Raw genomic sequence first — 16245 nt, 5'->3', positions numbered from 1 at the left:
TAATTGCTCCCACAGTTGATTTCTTCAAACCAAGCTGCTTACCTATTGCAGATTCAGTCTTCCCAGCCTGGTGCAGGTCTACAATTTTGTTTCTGGTGTCCTTTGACAGCTCTTTGGTCTTGGCCATAGTGGAGTTTGGAGTGTGACTGTTTGAGGTTGTGGACAGGTGTCTTTTATACGGATAACAAGTTCAAACAGGTGCCATTAATACAGGTAACAAGTGGAGGACAGAGGAGCCTCTCAAAGAAGAAGTTACAGGTCTGTGAGAGCCAGAAATCTTGCTTGTTTGTAGGTGACCAAATACTTATTTTACACCATAATTTGCAAATAAATTCATTAAAAATCCTACAATGTGATTTTCTGGATTTTTCTCTCTCATTTTGTCTGTCATAGTTGAAGTGTACCTATGATGAAAATTACAGGCCTCTCATCTTTTTAAGTGGGAGAACTTGCACAATTGGTGGCTGACTAAATACTTTTTTGCCCCACTGTACATAACAATCATTTTGAAATACATAAGTGCAGATCCTAATTTTAGTGGTCCAATAGGAATTATGGTGGATAATGTGTTTCTGTTTTGTCAAGTGCCAGTTTTGTGAGAATCACCCCTGGGAACTGGGTGCCATTTGGGATGCAGAACATTATGCGGAGCTGCAGTGGAGATATAACTATTAAGAGGCTTTATCTTCTGAGCAGTAGAATGTAGGCATTGTACTGAAATGTGATATCGGTTAGGTTATTTACAGTTATGGGGAGAATATATGTTGCTTTAAAGAAGGGAGTTATGTGTGGCTTCCTCTTAAATGCAAAATGGAGCAAATAAGATCTAATCAATGAAAGATGCTTCAGAGAAGAATTGTTTTCTTCTCTAAATGAGATGAAATAATCACATTTTTTGCCGACTTGGTCTTAGACCTCCTTCATTAGTCAATGCCAGGCAGAATAATTCTCTCATCAATTATTAAAATCCCATTTGATGTAGAAGAGGAAGACGAAATGGAAAGATATTAGTCTAAGAGTGTGTCACAGTGCTGGACCACGACTGATGAGAGTCGTATTAATAGTGTAACCTAGCCCGAGATCTCCTTGTGCTGTATAGTTGGCAAGATGGCACAAACAGATCTGGGACCAGGCTATTTGGCTACTATAGTTAATAGCTACTAAAGAAGCCACTCTAAGAGGAGACTTGTCTTGTGTGACATAATGCTAGTCAGGTTTGCCTTTATTGCCACTTTTATTGCCTGGTGTATTTTCAAAGAAGCTAATGTAAGGTCAATGGCTTGATATGGTATTGTCAGGTGTTCCCATCTTGGATGGTTACATAGTACAAGATGCTTTTAACGTTACTCTACTTTGGTTGGTAGATCTGTATTAGTTGCCATTTGAAAGCTTACAAAAGTGGATTGATGTTTCTCACCCCTGGTTTAAACAGAGGCAGGTGGCATGATACTCCTTGCCCTATCGATGCCCCGAAAAGTGCTAATTACAGAAGTTCTGACCATGAGTCTTCACTGGCCAGGCCTTCACTGTAAATAATAATTTGTTCTTAATTGACTCGCCTGGTTAAATAAAGCTTAAAATGTATATACAGTACCAGTCAAAAGTTTGGTCATACCTACTCATTCAAGGGTTTTTCTTTTCTTTTTACTATTTTCTACATTGTAGAATAATAGTGAAGACATCAAAACTATAATAATAATAATAATAATATATGCCATTTAGCACATGGAATCATATCGTATCCAAAAGAGTGTAAAACAAATCAAAATATAGGTTATATTTGAGATTCTTCAATGCAGCCACCCTCAATCAGCTTCACCTAGAATGCTTTTCCAATAGTCTTGAAGATGTTCCCACATATGCTGAGCACTTGTTGGCTGCTTTTCCTTCACTCTGTGGTACAACTCATCCCAAACCATCTCAATTGGGTTGAAGTTGGGTGATTGTGGAGGCCAGGTCATCTGATGCAGCACTCCACCACTCTCCTTGGTCAAATAGCCCTTACACAGCCTGGAGGTGTGTTTTGGGTCATTATCCTTTTGAAAAACAAATGATAGTTCCACTAAGCGCCAACCAGATGGGATGGCGTATCGCTGCAGAATGCTGTGGTAGCCGTACTGGTTAAGTGTGCCTTAAATTCTAAATAAATCACTGACAGTGTCACCAGCAAAGCACCATCACACCACCTCCTCCGTGCTTCATGAAGGGAACCACACGTGTGGAGATCATATGTTCACCTACTCTGCGTCTCACAAAGACACGGTGGTTGTAACCAATAATCTCAAATGTGGACTCATCAGACCAAAGGACAGATTTCCACCGGTCTAATGTCCATTGCTCGTGTTTCATGGCCCAAGCATGTCTCTTCTTCTTATTAGTGTCCTTTAGTAGTGGCTTCTTTCCAGCAATTTGACCACGAAGGCCTGATTCACACTGTCTCCTCTGAACAGTTGATGTTGATGTGTCTGTTACTTGAAGTCTGGGAGGCATTTATTTGGGCTGCAATTTCTGAGGCTGGTAATTCTAATGAACTTATCCTCTGCAGCAGAGGTAACTCTGGGTCTTCCTTTCCTGTGGCGGTCCTCAAGAGAGCCAGTTTCATCATAGCGCTTTATGGTTTTTGCGACGGCATTTGAAGAAACTTCTTGACATTTTCCAGACTGACTGACCTTCATGTCTTGATGTAATGATGGACTGTTGTTTCTCTTTGCTTATTTGAGCTGTTCTTGCCAGAATAGGGACTTGGTCTTTTACCAAATAGGGCTAGCTTCTGTATACCACCCCTACCTTGTCACAACACAACTGATTGGCTCAAAAGCATTAAGAAGGAAAGAAATTCCACAAATGAACAAAGCACACCTGTTAATTAAAATCCATTCCAGGTGACTACCTCATGAAGCTGGTTGAGAGAATGCCAAGAGTGTGCAAAGCTGTCATTGAGGCAAAGGGTGGCTACTTTGAAGAATCGCAAATATAAAATATACTTTTGGTTTGTTTAACACTTTTTTACTACATGATTCCATGTGTTATTTCATAGTTTTGATGTCTTCACTATTATTCTACAATGTAGAAAATAGTTTTTAAAAATAAAGAAAAACCCTTGATGAGTCGGTGTGTCCAAACGTTTGACTGATACTGTATATAATTGCCCATAATTGTGCCCTGACTGTCCAAAACTGACTAGAGCTGAACTGACATTGACCCCAACCGTCCCAGCCTGCTTGGTCAAAAGATCATAGCTGTTGTCACCACCAATCATTAAAGGAAATGAAATGACCTTTTTCCCAGGAGGGAGTTCACTGTCAGTCATTTCAATTCTAGTCAGTTTTAGACATCGATAGCTAGTACCCCTGTCCTCCACACACACTCTTTCCATGGTGCTGATTCATCTGACCCCACCTGATACCCCATGGCAGCCACCCGTGGGGCTCCCTCCCTCTCCCGCCTGTCTGCGCCCCTATCACCTTTCTACACCTTTACCTGGTCTCTCCCATTACCCGCTCTATCAATGCTATCTGCCAATCATTCAGCGAGGCAGGAAGATTCACCGTTTTGAGGCAACCTTGAGTGCCCTCCACCACCGGGCTGCCCAGCGCTCGTGTGTAACCCAGACGACCTTCCTGAAACTGCCTTTGCAGTGTTTCTGTATGAGGCCCTCTTTTACCTCGGTAATTGAGTAACATACTCAATGTAAAAAAAATATTTAAAAAATCATCTCCTCCTACCATTTCATTCCTTAGCTAGATAAATAGCAACTGTCTTTTTAACTTTTTACAGAGAAGACCGTTAAGGTCAGATACAGTACAGCAAAACGACTCGCTGGAGTTATTAGACATTACGTCTTTGTGTCAGCACCTCTGCAGCCATTAATATTCAGGTTGTAAGGCTCTCGAGTAAGTGGACTGTCACAAACTGGGTTGAGATACAAGCCCGTCTTGATTAGGCTGTCTTGGTTTGGCAGTGCCCCACTGCCGCTGTAAATTGAACGTATTTCTGACGCCTCCTATTTCTAACGCTTTCCACCAGGTAGGCACACACACTCAAACCACACTCTCACCAGCAGCAGCCTTCCGCACAGTAGGTCCTTAGCCCCAGCCACCGAGGTGGAGTAAGGGGCTCACTGCTAGACCAGGGGTTGCCAACCGGTTGATCGCAAGCTACCAGTAGCTCGCAGCCCACCTATGAGTAGCTTGCCAAACAATTCTTAATTAAAGAACATGCAATTTAAGTGTTGCATCGCAAACTGTTATAAATACATCTCACAAGTATCCGACACCGCAAGCTCCCAGCTACTATCTGATCAACGCAACATTGACATTATCCCACCCATAGTAAGCCACTATTTGCTTGAAAAAAAAATATCTGCCAGTTCATTTCCAGCAATATTTCCCCGGTCTTTCTGTGTGGTGCGCGTGTTTGTTTATCACTCCGTGTGTAGCCAGCCAGTTGATGTGATGACGGTCTCGTGGGTTGACAGAAATACTTTCCCCAAAACCTTCTAAATTAAATGTTAACTGCAAAAAAGGCTTGTCTGGCAGAAGCATATCATGAATATCATTTGTATCTATTATTAGTTATTTTCAAAGTTTGCCATGAAATGAGCAGCAGCAGTAAAGAACCATCGCTAGATCGGAACATAAGATGTGAGCACATTCCTCGCTCGGTAGATGTGCAATTGAAGGGGAATTACTCTCTCAAAATCAACATTTTGTTCGTTTTTCCCCAAAACAAAAACCATAAGGTCTTCTGATGTAATTTAAGCATTGACATAGACTCAGAACATCCAATTTCATTGTTTCTCAATGAACAATTGTAAATAAACCTAAAACCCGAGAAAATATAATTGGGGAATATATAAAACAGAATTTGGGAGAAGAAAATCACAGATTTTATATGGCCCCACTTAGTTGTTTATTAACTATTTTTTTTAACTAGGTATATTGACAGAAAGCATAGTGCACTACTTTCTCTTGTAGTCTAAGGACCAGGGGAAGAATTGCAGGGGAGATGAGAAGAATGTGTATCTGAAAGCAAGAAAAAAAAAAGAGTATCTCCCGACATGTTTTTTTTTTTTTAAGTAGCTCTCATGCTAGAAAAGGATTGGAGACACATGGGCTAGACAGTGGTATTGGGGATTGATAGGTAAAGATGTTTTTCTCTCACTCTGGAACAGGGTTGAGAGTTGGGACATCAATCTTTATCTGACAGTGTTATTGTGGCTTTGATGGTACTCTGTCCTTCTATTCCTTTTTATTTTTTGCTCTCTGTCCATCTTTCTCACTGTGTTGCACTCTTTCTTTCTCTTCCTTTCTTTCGCGCTCTCTTGCTTTCTCTCAACCCTCCACAGAGGTAAATGTTTGCCAAAACTATAAGGTATTGAATAATTTGTTGAAGACAATGAATGACTTGTGGCATGACAGATTCTGCATCTTGTCATCTAATGGAATGTGAATGAGTGATGATTATTCAGAAACTATTCACACTGCTTGACATTTTCTACATTTTTTGTTTGTTACAGCCTGGATAAAACATTAATTAAATTGTTATTTTTTTGGTCACTGGCCGACACATAATGTCAGTGGAATGATGTTTTTCGAAATTTGTACAAATTAATAAAAAATGAAAAGCTGAAATGCCTTCAGTCCAATAAGTATTCAACCACTTTGTTATGGTAAGCCTAAATATGTTTGGGAGTAAAACATTTGCTTAACAAGTCGCTTAATAAGTTGCATGGACTCACTGTGTGCAATAATAGTGTTTTAATGTGATTTTTGAATGATTAGCACATCTCTGTACACCACACATACAATTATCTGTAAGGGCCCTCAGTCGACAGTGAATTTCAAACACAGATTCAACCACAAAGACCAGGAAGGTGTTCCAGTTCCTCGCAAAGACTGATACCTAGTGGTAAGAAATGGCAGACATTGAATATCCCTTTGAGCATGTTGAAGTTATTAACTACACTTTGGATGGTTTATCAATACACCCAGTCACTACAAAGATACAGGCGTCTTTCCTAACTCAGTTGCCAGAGAGGATGGAAATCGCTCAGGGATTTCACCGTGAGGCCAATGGTGACTTTAAAACAGTTACAGAGTTTAATGGCTGTGATATGAGAACTGAGGATGGATCAACAACATTGTAGCTACTCCACAATACTATTCCAATTGACAGAGTGAAAAGAAGGAAGCCAGTACAGAATACAAATATCCCAAAACATGCATTATGTTTGCAACAAGGCGCTAAAGTAATACTGCCAAAAATGTGGCAAAGCAATTCACTTTTTTTGTCCTGAATACAACGGGGTATGTTTGAAGCAAATCCAATTTAGCACATTGCTGAGTACCACTCGCAATATTTTCAAGCATAGTGGTGGCTGCATCATGTTGTGTTTATGCTTTTAATCGTTAAAGACTCTGGAGTTTTTTCAGGGGGGTAAAAAGCTAAAAGAATGGAGGCAGGCAAAATCCTAGAGGAATACTTGGTTCAATCTGCTTTCCACCAGACACTGGGAGATTCATTCACTGTTCAGCAGGACAGTAACCTGAAACACAAGGACAAATCTACACTGGAGTTGCTTACCAAGAGGACAGTGAATGTTCCTGAGTGGCTGAGTTACAGTTTTGACTTAAATCTGCTTGAAAATCTATGGCAAGACCTGAAAATGGTTGTCGAGCAATGATCAACCAATTTGACAGAGCTTGAAGAATTTTGAAAAGAGTCATGGGAAAATGTTGCACAATCCAGGTGTGGAAAGCACTTAGAGGCTTACCCAGACTCCGCTGTAATTGCTGCCAAAGGTGATTCTAACATGCATTGCCTCATGGGGTTGAATGTAACCCCATGATATGTTAGTATTTTATTTATTTTTACACATTAGCATTTTTCTTCCACTTTGACATTAGAGTTTTTTTGTGTAGATTCTTGTAAAAAAAGTACATTTAAATCAATTTTAACCCCACTTTGTAACATAGCTAAATTTGGAAAAAGTCTATGGGTGTGAATACTTTCTGAAGGCACTGTACCTTGTAATAACCTTGGCCAGCCTTGCCTCAGTCCTGTCCTTACACCCTAAGTGTACCTGCATTTTCTCCAGTGGTGTAAAGTACTTAAGTAAAAATACTTTAAAGTACTACTTAAGTTTTTGGAGGCATCTGTACTTTATTATTTATGTTTGCCAACTTTTTCACTACATTCCTAAATAATGTACTTTTTACTCCATTCATTTTCCCTGACACCCAAAAATACTCATTACATTTTGACAAGAAAATGGTCCAATTGACGCACTTATCAAGAGGTCATCCCTACTGTCTCTGATTTGGCGGACTCACTAAACACAAATGCTTTGCCTGTAAATTATGTTGGAGTGTGCCCCTGGCTATCGGTAATTTAAAAAATCATTTAAAAAATGGTGGTGTCTGGTTTGTATATTTGAGCAATTCCATTTACTTTTCATACTTAAGTATATTTAAAACCAAATACTTTTACTCAAGTGTGGTATTTTACTGGATGACTTTTACTTGAGTCATTTTCTATTTAGGTGTCTTTACTTTTACTCAAGGATGACAATTGAGTACTTTTTCCACCACTGATTTTCTCTCTCTATTGTGCTTTTTTTCTCTCTCTCTCTCACTCTCACTCTCACTCTCTCTCTCAGCCTGTCCATCTAGCCCAGAGCAGTTTCCTGGTGGAAGCCTTTGGCAAGTCTTTCATCCTGGACTTGGTGCTGAACCAGTGAGTTGACACACTGCTCTGACCATCACTAGCATTCTATACAATACAGGATTGTGTTCAATTCAGCTTTCTATTCAGGACATTTTTCATTCAAATAATGAATAAAAACATTGCCCAATGTCGCCTCTGGATTTGGCTGAATAAAAAAAAAAATGAATTTACCCCAACCCCGTTACAATCCATCTAGGGTTTCTTCACTAGAATGGAATGTCTAAAACATTGTAGATGGTAACATTTTGAGGCTCATAGACTAAAGCTAAATCACGGCATATACCCTCCTCCTCCTCCTCACCAACGCATTGGACACATGGTTCTAATGGATTGTGGTCATGTAGCGCTCCTCACTAGCTCTCAAAGCGTCTTCACATGGCGTAAAGGTAACTGGGCCCATCCTTCCACCACCCCTTTCTACTCAATGCCTCCATCAATCCAATTGGATTTGTATAGTGCTTTTAACAAATGTGTTTTGTATGCGCTTGTCTCTTGTAATGATTATGCCTTGGTGGGAAATGTCATTTCTCTCTCTCTCTCTCTCTCTCTCTCTCTCTCTCTCTCTCTCTCTTTCTCTTTCTCTTTCTTTCTTTTTTCCCCCCAGCAATCTCCTGTCTTCGGATTATGTGGAGCGGCACTTTGACGACGAAGGGAGGCCGTCTCAAAACATGGTACAACTTGTTTTCGTCCATCCGTACATCCACTAGGGTGTAGACATGAAGGTTGGCTGATGAGTGTCTAGTATGATCATCAAACGCACACCTAAAGCATTCAGAGATGACTGAATAGTGGCTTATAAGTGTGCTATAACACACCATAGCAAAGATTATGACGCAGGACTAATGATGTGCTGCTCATTGGCATAGACTTTATAAATGCATCACACTGATTGTCATTATAATGCTGTATGACCCTTGAGTAGAAAGTGCAATTATTAAGCATTATGTCACTGTACATTATAAGTGATTATGATTATACTTATAATGCATTACGACTATTGGTATATGGAATTATGAGCCTATACCAGTCTTTATGTGTGTCTATAACTATGCTTATACTGTATTATTACGCGTGTGTGTGTGTGTGTGTGTCAGAGGACGTCTTTGGAGGACTGAGAGGTGTCTTGTTCCTGCAGACATGAATAGCTAGTACTGCGGTGCGGAAGTTTAATGAAATTGGAGAGATGCAATTACGCCGGTCGTTTTGCAAGGTCACTGTCTAACCCCTTGTAAGGTGCCCTAGATGGACTTAACCGAGAAGTTATTCGTGGCTAGATAGTGCAACGTCATGTACTTGTTTAGTTCTTATTTGGTCTAATCTTAATTTCTCCGCTTGTCCTGTCGTTTTGTCCTCGAGTGTGATGGTAAATAAAAACAGTTTGAGAAACACTTGAGTAGCTTTCTGCCATCTTGGAATTGGCACTTTCCCCTCCTATTTTGGCCACCTCTCTCCCTTAGTTGAGACTCGGTAGCCGTATTTGATAGGGCTGTAACAAAACAGGGCTGTTTTATTCTAGTTTGTCAGTACCAATTAGCATCCTTCATTCTCATTGGCTGTGTCCTTGGATAGGTGTGGCATCTCATTCAACTCCTCCCTTAATGGGGTGTCCCCTCTCTTAATATATAATAATAATAATAATATATGCCATTTAGCAGACGCTTTTATCCAAAGCGACTTACAGTCATGTGTGCATACATTCTACGTATGGGTGGTCCCGGGGATCGAACCCACTACCCTGGCGTTACAAGCGCCATGCTCTACCAACTGAGCTACAGAAGGACCACATCCTCCCTCTTCTGTTCACAAACAAACAAGCTGTTCTGCAAAGTCAGCAGTGCTGCTGAGTTGCCCTTCATTCAGATATTAGCTACATTTCCACCTCGTTGATCATGCCCTGGCAAGTGCATCGCAGGCTCTAGAACAAGAAGTTCCAGGCTGCATCACAACCGGCCGTGATTGGGAGTCTCACAGGGCAGCGCACATTTTGCCCAGTGTCGTTAGGGTTTGGCCGAGGTAGTCGGTCATTGTAAATAAGAATTTGTTCTTAACTGACTTGCCTAGTTAAATTAGAAAGAAATAAAAACTATTAAATGAGTGTGTGCATTTCTACTGAGCGTGTCCTCCGCAGAGTCACCCTCTCCTCAGGGTTCCAGACTGTGACCTTTTTAGTTCCATTTTGCGACTATTTGACTTGGCTGTGCGGGTAAACATTTTAGCTGGTTGTATCGGTGCGAGCTGCACCTTCTACATGGTCACCTCACTCAAACCTTCCATTTTTGGGGCTGCTAAAACCATGATTTGGTCCAACAGTAAAAATGCGTTATCCTCATGATTCCTGTATTTTACGTGTCTGCCCTGCTGCTGTGCCTGTTTCGGTGGGCCTGCTGATGTGCCTGTTTCGGTGGGCCTGCTGATGTGCCTGTTTCGGTGGGCCTGCTGATGTGCCTGTTTCGGTGGGCCTGCTGATGTGCCTGTTTCGGTGGGCCTGCTGATGTGCCTGTTTCGGTGGGCCTGCTGATGTGATTAGCGAGCCACTCGCCTCTCTGGGAGAAAGAAATTCGTTTTGATTGTAAAAAATTTCAAAATGCAATTGCATTTTACCTACAAACAATTCCATGTTTGTAGGTCAAATATTTATTTCTCAATATTGAGCTCAGTAGCAACTATTTTACAAACAAGATATATGATATGGCTTTGAGATACATTTCCATTTTTTATTAGGACATTTACTGTTAGATTTGTACATGGCTACTAGCAGTGGGTATTATATTTAGAGTTAGCGATCTAGACGATGTGTGTTGAGTTTTCCTCTTCCTCAAGTGGTGAATTAACCCCAAATGAATTAGCCTATGATATAAGTGTACAAGAAAATTTGAAATAACATTCTGAAGCATTATTTTCGACAGTAAAATATAACAACAATGGCCTACTTGTCAAACCAACATTCGTGACAATCACTGGATTAGGTTGCACATCAAAGTATTGAGTCATGTTGAAATATGCATTCCTGCATGTTAGACGAAACAGATTATTTCTTGAATAGCATCTCAGTAGTCCATTATACCTGAATGACTTGAATGATCCCCCCCTTCATCCTCCCTCTCCTCTGAAAGTGTGTGTGTGCGTATGCGTGGATGTGTCCAGCCTCTCCTCCTCTGGAAGGACACTCAATCCACCTCGTTCACTAATGGCCGCGGTAGAGTGTCAGCCAATCTGATTTCCTCCACTTACCCTTGTAATCCTGCCCTTTTTTTTGTTGAGTTTTTTTGTTTATTTATCTCAGTCCCGTGCTAAGTGCTCTGACTAAGGCTTCCTTTCTAATTGGTATTGAATGGCTCCAGGGTCTCACCCACTAAAGACACAGGAGAACTTAAGCTAACACTAAGCTAGAGTTTATTATGGCTAGCTCATGCTAAACCGCTACCAATGATACTTTTAACTAAGCCAAGATGGGATCCTTTTTACAGTGGAAACCATAGAAGCACAGTTGGCAGGACAAGGAACAACATGGGCAGAGCCAAGCAAGAGCTAACGTGATCCTATTTGTGCATTTTATCATGTATTTGCTCATTCCTGTCAGTGAACGCCTACTCTCTGAAGTGCGCATGTGCAAGCCAAGAACTCTAACTTCCATTGCGATACCTCTAAACAAAGCCCGTTTTTAAAAACTTTTAAAGCGTCAAATCTGCAAAACTTGTTGCTATCTGCTCATAACCGATTTTAGTTTTGGGAACAGAAAACTGTACTAAGATCAAAAGTTTCATCTGTGAGAAAATGTGCGGAATGTTGGCCCAGTTCCATCTTGCGCCATCTTCTGGCTGCGCACGCACACGCAGAACCTCATATAATCACAATATTTGGTGGTGAGTGGAAGCCCCCACTGAATGCTTCAGGTTTTTACTGCTCGCACGCTAAACCGCTACAGGAGAGGAATTAAGCTAAGCTACACTAAGGGTCATTATAGCTAGCTCGCACGCTAAGCCACGGCAAGAGATAAATTAAGCTAAGCTACACTAAGGGTCATTATGGCTAGCTCGCACGCTAAGCCACGACAAGAGATAAATTAAGCTAAGCTAAGGTTCATTATGGCTAGCTCGCATGCTAAGCCACGACAAGAGATAAATTAAGCTAAGCTACACTAAGGGTCATTATGGCTAGCTCGTATAAAATCCTGCCTTCATTCTGGAAAAAGAACTGGACGGGTGCATGTTGCTGGAAAGGGATCGACCATGTTGCTTGTGTGTTTCAGACCAGTGCAGGTTAAGGAAAGAGCAGAGGAGAGGAGGCCGCTGTAGTCTATTGAGACGCAGCGTTGGTCTGTCTGGTTGGTTGGATACAGTTGGAGTAAAGTTTGACCAAGCGGGGAAAAAACACTAGCCCCGGGTTGTTGTTTGAACGGTCTAAATAGTTATAGTTCGCTTCACTTGAATGCAGCTTTTCTTCTGTTGTTTAGCGTGTGAGACGACAGTGGGCTCAGATGACAGTGGTGCATAACTTATTGGTGTTCATTACACTGACTGAGTCACACACACACACACACACACACACACACACACACACACACACACACACACACACACACACACACACACACACACACACACACACACACACAGACAGACACGGATGTTTTTCTATTCTAATACCACACACACACACAGACAGACACGGATGTTTTTCTATTCTAATACCACACACACACACAGACAGACACGGATGTTTTCCTATTCTAATACCACACACACCACACACACGCAAAGACAGACACGGATGTTTTCCTATTCTAATACACACACACACCACACACACACATAGACAGACACGGATGTTTTCCTATTCTAATACACACACACACCACACACACGCACAGACAGACCGACCGACACTGATGTTTTCCTAGTCTAATACACACACACACATCTGATTCTCAACCACACCTGTCTGGTGATGAAATATAGTCTCTGCTGTCCTTCACGCATCATTAGCCACTGTAGGTGTAGGTTCTCTCCTCTGATTTATAGTAGTTACTGATACAGCTTTGTTGACCAAGCAGCTCACCCAGACCCACTCTTGGGGGGGTGTTGCTTCACACTTAATCAGTGGTGTTGATTGCATTTTCGTCGTTGGTTAGCTCACTCTATTTCATCGACTTGTGCCTTTGTTTCTTTAACTTGGGAGAGCAAAGTAGAATTAATACTGAGTGAATGGTTGTGTGTGTTTACAGGGAGGGGAACACTGTTACTACCACGGGCGACTACGGGGGGTACCAGGCTCGTGGGTTGCTCTCTCTACCTGCCATGGATTACGGTGAGTCGAGGCTATACCCACCCTCTGCCCATTCCATGCCTCGCTGTTTTGTCTCTATCTGCAAACCCTACCAGAGTTCCCATTTGTTACTACAAACTCTACTAGCCTCACTCTTGCTTTCTCTCGCTCTCTCGCCCTCTCTCTCGCTCTCTCGCCCTCTCTCTCGCTCTCTCTCCCCCCCCAGTGGGATGTTTTCCGATGGGAACTTCTCCTATGGGATCGAGCCTGTTCTCAATACCGGTGGGGAGGTGAGTATGAATAAGGGAAGAGGATGGAGGGGTGGGATACCCTTAGATGAAAGATGGGGAGCTGCCAGTGGATTCGTCTTGGAAGTGGCTCCAGCCCACTGCTCAGTAGAGAGACCGCGTGTTCTCTCTCTCTCTCTCTGCATCGGACTCGTTCAACTCTCTTTCCCTCTCCGTTGTTTACCTCTTTCTCTCTCTCTCCCTCTCTCACTGGCAGCACAGATAGCGATACTCCATCTGTGCTGTGCAGTGCCAAAAGTATTGCATTGATACACAGTCCCAGAGAGAGAGAGAGAGAGAGAGAGAGAGAGAGAGAGAGAGAGAGAGAGAGAGAGAGAGAGAGAGAGAGAGAGAGAGAGAGAGAGAGAGAGAGAGAGAGAGAGAGAGAGAGAGAGAGAGAGAGAGAGAGAGAGAGAGAGAGAGAGAGAGAGAGAGAGAGAGAGAGAGAGAGAGAGAGAGAGAGAGAGAGAGAGAGAGAGAGAGAGAGAGAGAGAGAGAGAGAGAGAGAGAGAACTAATTAACTATACTAAGACTGGAATTCAATCAAATGCACCATAGCAATGTTTGTGCAGGTGTCGTCCTTTACAAGCTACTGCCTGCACGCGCACGTTTTATTCTGAAATCTGGAAGCATATAGTACGTTTGGAAGGGCTCGTGGACTTTTCAACTACCCCCCCCCCCCCCAAAGAACGTTCTGATTATGTTTGTCCATGGGGGGAAAAATCAAGTTGCTGTGGAAAAGCGAAGGGCACAATGTGGAATTGACAGCTTGAATCTATTTTTGTTTTTTGTTTAATTTATTCCCGTGCATCTCCAAGACCATTCGGTGCGGACTCGTTGGCGGTCTTTGAATCGATCGCTTTAACCTCTGTCCCATCTGTCTCCTTCTATTCAGGATGAACTATAACCGCCTGTTTGCCATCCAAGCCAAAAGCCGTTGTATATATACCCATACAGTATACGGTTCTGGTCCCAGCCATACATTACGAAACCCCACAGAGGACACCATCCTTGATGTCTGTAGCCAAATAAGCCATACACTTGCCTCTAACATGATTATGCACTGTGTGTGTACAGTTCATCCCAGAGCCATTTAGTTCAAACGTGAGTAGTGGGGGAAAATACGCTCACTCCCAGCCTTGGACGTTAGGGGCAAGCAGCACCAGTATAGCATGATATAATACGTCAACCAACGTGATATTAGGGCTTTGTCCCAGACGCCACAACATTGTGGACCTCTCCTTTTGAGAGATGCGTTTCGGCCGCGAAACAGAGTGGGAGGAGAGAGGAAAAGTGAGTGTGGAAGAAAAGGAGAGAAAAGCGAGTGGTAGGATAGAAGAGGCTGAAGGCTATTCCATTAGGACGACAGGCAATCGAGGTACGGTACACAGCTCCATTACATGGACTGGAACGATAGATCGATGTGGCCTCTCCCTCCTGAATATCAGATCGCCCCCCCCCCCCCCCCCCCCCTTTTCCCCAGATGGGTCATTTTCATGAAGTATTCAGCTCCTCTGCTCAAGTTAGACTCTCCATGCAGCCATGAAATGCTCGATGATGCCATCCTGAAAGCCCAGCAATGGATCAATTATGCATTATGGCGCTTTGCTCTCTTTATTACGTATGCGCTATGTGACCGAAAGTATGTGGACACCTGCTTGTCGACCGTCTCATTCTGAAATCATGGGCATTAATATGGATTTGCTCCCCCATTTGCTGCTATATCAGCCTCCACTCTTCTGGGAAGGCTTTCCACTAGACATTGCTGCGGGGACTTTCATTCAGCCACAAGAGCATTAGTGAGGTCTGATGTTGGGCGATGAGGCCTCGCTCGCAGTCGGCGTTCCAATTCATCCCAAATGTGTTCGATGGGGTTGAGGTCGGGGCCAGACAAGTTCTTCCACACTGATCTCGACAAACCATTTCTGTATGGACCTCGCTTGGTGCACGGGGGCTTTGTCATGCTGAAGCAAGAAAGGGACTTCCCTAAACTGTTACCACAAAGTTGGAAGCACAGAATCGTCTAGCATGGCATTGTATGCTGTTGCTTGAACATTTTTCCCTTCACTGGAACTAAGAGGCCTAGACCGAACCATGAAAATCAGCCACAGACCATTATTCCTCCTCCACCAAACTTTACAGTTGGCACTATGCATTGGGTCAGGTAGCGATTCGTCTCTCGGACTGCCAGATGGTGAAGCGTGAGAGAAGGCTTTTCCGCTGCTCCAGAGTCCAACGGCGACGAGCTTTACACCAATCCAACCGACACTTAACATTGCGCATTGTGATCTTAGGCTCGTGTCCGCTTGCTCGGACATGGAAACCCATTTCATGAAGCGCCCGACGAACAATGCTTGTGCTGACGTTGCTTCCAGAGGCAGTTTGGATCTCGGTAGCGAGTGTCGTAACTGAAGACAGACCATTTGTACGGGCCTCGGCACTCGGCGGTCTCGAGTGCTGGACAGGGTGGCAAAAAGAGAGGGGGGGGGTGGAGATGATCAGTCAATAACAGTTATAGCACTTAACCATTGGCAACCAATATGTCATCAGAATGGTGGGTACTAACATTTTCTGTATTCACAACTGTAATTGGTTCTAACTCTGTTGTGGCTCTGTGTGTACTACTGTAGAAGCAGAATGATCACGTGGTGTATCGAATGGCTGACCTGGACCTGCTACTGTCACTACAATGTCCAGGTAAAACCTTTAGCTGACCTTTAATAACCCATCTCTCCTCTTTGTCCGTCATCCCGTACCTTTTGCCTGTGTCTTGGGGTGCATCTCAATAGTCTAAATTGGAGTTTTCTCCTCGCCGCCTCCTTTCCTCTTGTCTCCAGTTCTAAAGCCTTAAAATACTCTGTTTGTGTTAGTTTTTGCTCTGCCATAAGCTCCCCTGCTTCACTCACCTTTCCACCCGGCCTCCCTCCACCACCACACTGTCTGCAGGATATTGATTTCCTCTGTG

General features: G+C 42.9%; 1 protein-coding gene across 3 annotated transcripts in view; it reads left to right on the top strand.

Moving 5' to 3' along the window:
• adam11 (ADAM metallopeptidase domain 11) overlaps positions 1–16245 on the top strand; it is a 53415-nt gene that overhangs the window by 6756 nt on the left and 30414 nt on the right. For all 3 annotated transcript variants that reach the window (XM_046369177.1, XM_046369178.1, XM_046369176.1), the window contains exons 4-8: positions 7661–7737; positions 8333–8399; positions 12953–13035; positions 13220–13283; positions 15911–15977. In XM_046369177.1, coding sequence (XP_046225133.1) covers positions 7661–7737; positions 8333–8399; positions 12953–13035; positions 13220–13283; positions 15911–15977 — 358 coding nt within the window. The remainder of the gene's footprint in view (positions 1–7660; positions 7738–8332; positions 8400–12952; positions 13036–13219; positions 13284–15910; positions 15978–16245) is intronic.

The sequence above is a fragment of the Oncorhynchus gorbuscha genome, linkage group LG11 (assembly GCF_021184085.1).
Source record: "Oncorhynchus gorbuscha isolate QuinsamMale2020 ecotype Even-year linkage group LG11, OgorEven_v1.0, whole genome shotgun sequence".
In the NCBI taxonomy this organism is placed as follows: Eukaryota; Metazoa; Chordata; class Actinopteri; order Salmoniformes; family Salmonidae; genus Oncorhynchus; species Oncorhynchus gorbuscha.
The sequence above is the reverse complement of the archived record's forward strand: the minus strand, read 5'-3'. Positions and strand labels throughout refer to the sequence as shown.